At 31.3% G+C, this 7,225-nt stretch overlaps 1 protein-coding gene across 2 annotated transcripts; it reads left to right on the forward strand.

Annotated features, from left to right (window-relative positions):
* The first annotated feature begins 4,894 nt into the window (after window positions 1-4,894).
* On the forward strand, window positions 4,895-6,767 carry LOC133791642 (syntaxin-31-like). Of its 2 annotated transcripts, none has more exons than XM_062229560.1 (3): window positions 4,895-5,379; window positions 5,920-6,171; window positions 6,531-6,767. In XM_062229560.1, exons 1-3 carry the CDS (start codon window positions 5,344-5,346, stop codon window positions 6,594-6,596), a joined length of 354 nt encoding a protein of 117 aa, XP_062085544.1. In that variant the 5' UTR covers window positions 4,895-5,343; the 3' UTR covers window positions 6,597-6,767. The 2 variants fall into 2 exon arrangements, with proteins under 2 accessions (XP_062085544.1, XP_062085545.1); XM_062229561.1 differs by having other exon boundaries at window positions 6,504-6,635.
* Window positions 6,768-7,225: the final 458 nt, after the last annotated feature.

Genomic DNA, 7,225 nt, shown 5'->3' on the forward strand with positions numbered 1-7,225 from the left:
GAATCGTATATGAAATATAGTATTCGTGTAAGCATGAAATCGAACCCAAAGAAGTTGTCTAAAATAAAAAAGAAAATTATTTTAAATCAAAATTAATAAATTCTAACCTAGCTCCAAAGATTGATGGGATTTTTGTATAATGAAAATAAAATAAAATACAATAATAAAGAAATTAAAGACAATGTATATGCATAAATTAATAGTAGAAATCAAGATGGTAAAAGAAGATTATTAAGGTATTAGAATCCACAAAATATAAGTTCAATAATATTTATAAGTACATTGATTCTCAAGTTTTACTAATAGTTAAAATAAATCAAACTATCATTTTCCAAATAGATTTATAATTTTAAGCACAAATTACTTCTAAAAAGATAGGATTTTTCTTCACTTTTCAAAAAGTATAATTTCAAAGTATGTAATGTGAATCAACCTAATGAAACAAAAAAAAATCAAATAATATTATTTATAAGGCAAAACATAATATTTTTGTTCTAAGCATTGGATGTGTACAATTTAATCACACATCTTACACAAAGAATATTATGTTTTTGCACTAATGAAGAACAAAGTGTAAATATATGCTAACAATAAAAAATACATGATATTTAAGATGAAAGAGGATATTTGAAAAAGAAAAATCCATAAACTTTATTGCACAAAATGGAAAATCAACATACAAAATAAATAATATCTAGTTACATATTGTTTCATCATTACCTTAATAATCTTAAAAAGATTAGAGACTCATAACTAGAATAGAAATATACAAACAAAAAAATTACAAACATAACTTAGGAAAATTGGGAGGAAAACCCCCAAATTGTTCCTCTAAAAATACATAGAAAATTAACCAAAAAGAAGAAGAAGATGAAGAGAATAGAGAGGTTTGAAAGTGTAGAAACTTTGTGGTATGACCTCTCCCAAAATAAACAGTCCTAAATTGTCTTGAAAGTTCTCTATTTATAACCAAAATGATAGTATTAAAATAATCAATTTAAATTAATTAAATTGATCAAATTAATCAAATTAATAATAATATGGCAAAATAAGGGTAAATTATAGGGTGTAATGATGATTTTAGGGTAAAATGTGTAGAAAAGTTTGGGTAAAAAAATGGTATTTTTGGACAAAGGGGACAAAAATGCTTTTGTTGGGCTCAAAATGCATAAAGGTGGTTGGCTTTGGGTGTGGCAGGCGACTGAATGGAGGCAGGCCAAGCGTGGTCTGTGTTGGGTAAGGGAAGGGGCCAGGCGTGGTTGAGTGAGGTACGGGCCTGGGTTGTTGGGGTATGGTGGAGCAGTGGGCCTGGCTGTTGGTTCGGCCCAAGTGGTGAAGGAGAAGGCCAAGCAGAAGCTTGGCTGGTGAGCTTCAGGCGGATGGGCCTGGTGTGGGCCTGTGCACAGCAGCTGCTGAAAGAAGGTTGGCGTGGGCTTGCTAGCTGGGTGAGAGGCTGCTGGGCAGGAGGAGTCTTCGTGGGCCTTAGGCTGATGAGCCTTTTTTGCTATTTTCTTTCAAATTTGTCATTTTTTTCTTTCTTTTCCTTACTTTTCAAAGCCCAAAAAAATACAACTTACTCCCTACAAAATAAACATAAATTAAATAAAAATCAAATATTTTCAATTATAAAATAAATCATATTAATTCATTGAAAATATTAATTAAAATTAATTTAATTTAACATTTAGTTTCAATAAAACACACATTTTTTTACTTCTAACTAGACACAATAATTTAAATAATTAACTACAACATTTTACAACAAAATAACTATAAAAACACACAAAAATATATAAAATCAAAATAAACCCAATAAATTCAAAATTACTGAAAAAGTTAGTAATTTAATAAAAAAACTCAAGAATTAAGTAACAATTAGTATATAAAAAGTGGTAAAATAACTCTATTTTGTAGAGTTATCACTGAGCCCTTAGGTTTGAGTTCTCATCACTGAAAACCCATTTTGGCCAAAAATTCCCTTAAGCGTCGTGGCCCCAAGCCTCTGAGCTGCGGCCCACCCAAGACAGATGCCCAACCTCTTTTATGCATGCGCCTTGTGCCGCAAGCGCGCCTACCAGACGTCATGGCCCAAACTGCCGAACAGCCAGGTGCTTCTTCTTCGTCAAGCTTGAGCTGCGGCGCCCAAGAACAGGGCCGCAGCCCGACCTGGAACCCAGCCATTTCCTCCATTTTTCTCATTTCAAAACCCTCCATAATCCTATCCAAACATATTCAAATCCCAAAAATAAAGTTCACAATCAACTCCATGGCCCAAAACCATCAAAACCCAAGTTCCAAACAATTCAAAAACTCATCAAAACGTAAAATCCAATCAAAGCTTAAAAACTCAAAAACTTAAAGCTTATATTACCTCCAATTAAGTCGTTTCTCAGCTAAATCCTCACGCTATCAAGCTTTTAATCTTCCCTAGAATCGCTATGACTCTAACCTTGCTTAAATCCAAGTCCTAAAACTCGAGTTTCCTTTGAAAACGCTAGCGAGCGTCAAGTGAGCGACCGAGGGAGAGAGAGAGAGAGAGAGAAAACTGAACGTACTTCTCTTCTATCAGGTTCCTTCGAGCGTAAGTAACCTCAAGTAAAACCCAAGGCTTGGGGTCACAAAAATACCCCGATGGTAAAATAGTCAAAATCTCCAGAATTCCCTCTTTATCTCACTAACTCCAAATATATCATCAAATATTTATTCTCATTACACAATAACTTGGTAATGTACTAAATACCCAATATATCCCTTGACTCACCCCGAGTCAAGTATTGGTCCCGTTGTGACTTTCCCACTAGCTTGCTCCCTAGGATCATCTCGTGTCGAGTAACTCAAATATATCAACATAATGATGTGGTCCCACACATATATCATATATACCAAATATACTCATAATGGGTCAAATTACAAAAATTTCTTTTTTACTCAGAAATGGGCCCACATGCATATTTAATACACCTAAACATGCATATCAAGTCATATTATAATATAACTCACATAATCATATAATGATAAACATATATATCATATAATCACATAATTTTCATAATTTTCCATTCTGGCCCCCTAATCAAAGCCCTAAGCTATATTAGGTAATTTGGGACGTTACAGTTATCTACCTGACCATCATCATTTCGTTCAAGCTCCTTATAATACTCATTCAAATTTGTACATATTGTTGGTGAACCATTGATATTTTTAATTAACTGAACAACATTTATTTCCACGTCAGTGTCGCTTGATTCAACATCAAAAAAGCCTTCCAAAAACTCGATATCAAGTAATGCTTGAGGCCATTTTCCAAGTACATGAAAATGTTGTTCTTCCTTAACTTGATTGATTGTATTGCTAATTTCGCCTTGAACAACAATGTCTTTGTCTGATTCACGCGAGACAATGTCTTCATATTCAACCTCATTCTCTGCATCTTTGACTTCATAGTTGGATTCATTTTTTGTTTCATGATTATCACTATCTTCATCAACCCTTCTAGGCTCCATAGTAATCTCTATCTTGAAAATTCTACTATTTTTTGTGTTATATTTAAAATTTGATGAGAAAAAACAAAAAGCATTTATGAAAAGTGGTTAGGAATATGAATATTGGCTTTTAAAAAGTTACACATAATTATTAAAACACACATGTTCAACTTCCAACCATTGTATTTTTTCGAAATGGGAAGTTGGAAGTGAACAGGTGTATTTTTAATAATTATGTATAATTTTTATTAATTAATTTTTAAAAAAATACAATAGTAAATTGAACAGTTGGAACCTGAAATTAATTCAAAACTTGGAAAAAAGATCTTACCTCTTATTGGTTGGAATCACCATTCCGAATGACCAAAAAAATACGAATTCGAAATTAATGCCAAAAAAAAAAAGAATCTATGCCAAAAAAAAAATATATATTTACTTGTTGATAACTTGATGTACTAAGTCACCTACATGTCATGTCAACATATTTGCACATTTATCTAGGTACTCATATGTGGATAATACTCATTGAGAACTTTTCCATATATATATATATATATTTGAAAAATAATCTGTGTTTAATGGTAATATTTTTCAAGTTGTTTTTTAGTTTATTTTAGGTATATGTTTAGTTATTTTTAGATATATTTTGAATTTATTTTTTACACATTTTAAAATGCAGAGTTAAGTTTTTCGATGTTGTTTTTAGTTTATTTTGGGTTGATGCAATGAATTGATATCTAATTTATTTGTAATTGCTTTTTCAACACTGTATTACTATGAGGTTGATGTCTAGTTGATTTTACGTTGTTTTTCCAACACTGTATTTCGTGGAGTTGATGTCTAGTTGAAATCGTATTTTTGTAATTATGAAACTTTAAAATCGTATTTTTGAAAACTTGAGTCAGTAAAATTGAAAGAAAAAAAATTAGGGGTCATAAAAATGTAAAAAAAATACATAATAAATGTGTATTTATGAAAAACCCTCTTTATTAATTATCATCCTAAAAAAATGTTATTTGTTATAGGTATCACTTTAATGAGATGCAAATGAGAAATTTGCCTAACAATAACAATTTAGGTAATCAACAATGTAAAATAATCTTTTCTCTACAATTTTTAAAATAAAAACATTGAGCTTCTTGATACTGTTGTTTTGGGTTATTTTACTATAATTTCTTGTTAAATTATTTTGAAAATCACTTCACGAGGGTTGGTCTTGAAATATTAGAAACACAAATAGAAATATCGGATATTTCTAAGAAATTTTTTCATAAATATGGCTTTTATATTATTACTATGCAAAAATATGATAATTATATTTTTTTTAATTTATAAAGGAAAATTTATTAAAGAAAAAAAAAAATTTTGGAAAACACAGCTAATTAAATATGGAAGTCACGTAAACAGGGTAAAGGGGTATAACATTCCACTCTTTTCTCAAAATACAGTCGCACAAAAACTTTTCCAAAAACACAATCAAAAAGTTTCCACCTCCGGTGCCATCTGAAGATCCAATCAAGAACAACTCCGGCGACCTCCCCTTTGCCAATAGAACTCAATCTGGGGCGGGCCAGCTAGCCAGTAGCTGCTAGTGGAGCCCAGTCAATAAGCCATGTGCATTCGGTTGACATGAGATTTTACCACCACCAAATTGTTAAGTGTGTCTGACGGTTCTCTTTCCAAATCTAAGATGGCTTCGTCTCCCTACCAAGATCGGACGTTTGAGTTCTGATCACTTACCGAAACTCTGAAAAAGATCGAAGGAATCTCAGCCATTAATCATACAGAAAATTCTCCACCTCCACCTGAAACTTCTGTACATGCGTCTTCAAGAAAGCCTTGCTGATTGGGTTAGGGATCCATGAAGCCTCTCAGAAAATCTCCAAGCTTGCTTAATGTATGCCCTCGTTCCCCTTCTATTGTTGTGCTTATTTTCTATAACTTTGTAAGGTAGCTGGGAAAATATACCAAATACGATTAAATATCGGTTATTGAATCTTCATTTCAATTATAAGAGTTGATTTCTGTGAAAATAACGATTGCAATTTAAGTTGTTGAGTCAATTTTGGGCTTTATTTGTTTCTAAGAGTATGAGTGAGAACTTAATTAAGAAGATATCATCATTCGGTGTTGAAGATTCAAACTCAATTTCCATGGTTTTCTAGTTTGTAACCATTTTTCATTTGGGTGGTTTTTCACTTTTCATGCATCAAATCATAAATTATTCACTGCTCGCCTTAATAATTGATCATTAATGGGTTATTTGGAAACAATTTTGTGGCCCTTTAAACGAATAGGATGTCATTTCCCTGAATTTCATTTTTTTTTATTTTAGTTATTAACATAGAACTCTTATCTAGGATAATTGAAAGTGGGTGTGGATGGAGTTCAGATTTTGAGTGCCTGAATACTTTTTTTTTATCATGTTGATATGCAGTGGCGAAAAAGATCATCAATGTTTGATGACCTGCTTGTAGATATACAGGAGTTAACTATGTCGATAAAGAACGCCATTACAACGTTCAATGTTGCTCTTACAGATTTGCAAATTATTCAAAACTTGGAGATATCCGATGGCAATTACTCTCAGGACAAAGTTGTTCACTCCACAACTATTTGTGATGACTTAAAGAGCAAACTTATAGGGGCTACCAAAAAGCTTCAAGATGTGTTGACTGCTAGAACAGAAGTCAGTTCTAACACTTTTTTTATAAGTTAGTTGTATCTTGATTTTATGCCTTAATGCACAAATTTTGATCTGTAAATCTTGTATTCTGTATCTATTGTCTTCCACAAATTTCTCTTGATTATGTTGCTCTTGTTCTTACGAAACTAGCAGCATGTGTTATAAGTTTCTATATACAGAAATTAGAACTTTGTTTTCCTTGGTTTGAAGGTTATCACTGTATGCATTATAATATGTATATTTGATACAATATATTGTGAACTGAATCTAAATTTGTAGAGATGGTAACATTTTTTTAAATGAACATTGATTAATGCTAAAACATTTATTCTTAGGTATTAAACATGCTTCTTTGAACACAGGACTGCCAAAATGAGTGGATGAATGTAAGCAAACAAGAACAAGTTCATAGAGGAGTGGGGATTTGATAGAATGTTAAATATTATTACTTCATTTAAATAAATAATAAATATATTATTATGATTGACTGTTTTATTTTGTTACACATGACAATGGTCAACATTCAAAAAATATGTACATGCTATAGAGAAAGCCATTAGTAAAATGAAGTCATACATTATCATCTAGCATTAAATTAATGAAGCCATCTCAAAAAGTAATTTGTGGAACTTCCACCATTCCCTTGGTTGTTATTACATAGATAGTAGTACCTATCTCTGATTTTACATGGATAGTCACATGTTAATTTGATGGTAACCAATTACTCATAATATGGGAAACTGGTTACCCTTAAGATTGTAACATGTTATATAGATGGTAACTGGTTACCCATAATATAATATAAGTAACTGGTTTCCCTGACGAGAACATCCAGATTAAAAAAAAAAAACTCAGATGTGAATACATGATAAAAATTGTGATAGAAAGTAATTAATCAAGTAACTAGTTATCTTACTCACACTTTGAAAAAAAACGTACAATCTAAAAAAAGAAAAAAAAATGTTTATAATAAATAAAAAAAATTATGTTTATAATAAATAATATAGGTAACTGGTTACTTTTGAGATGGTAACAGGTTACCCTGACGAAAACATCC

Source organism: Humulus lupulus, chromosome 7, assembly GCF_963169125.1.
Source record: "Humulus lupulus chromosome 7, drHumLupu1.1, whole genome shotgun sequence".
Classification (NCBI taxonomy): Eukaryota; Viridiplantae; Streptophyta; class Magnoliopsida; order Rosales; family Cannabaceae; genus Humulus; species Humulus lupulus.

Excerpts from the sequence above, each read along its gene's own strand:
- LOC133791642 (XM_062229560.1), top strand. The coding sequence starts at position 5,344 with ATGAAGCCTCTCAGAAAATCTCCAAGCTTGCTTAAT. Across the intron at positions 5,380-5,919 it reads AATCTCCAAGCTTGCTTAAT|TGGCGAAAAAGATCATCAAT; the intron begins GTATGCCCTCGT and ends GTTGATATGCAG. Across the intron at positions 6,172-6,530 it reads TGTTGACTGCTAGAACAGAA|GACTGCCAAAATGAGTGGAT; the intron begins GTCAGTTCTAAC and ends CTTTGAACACAG.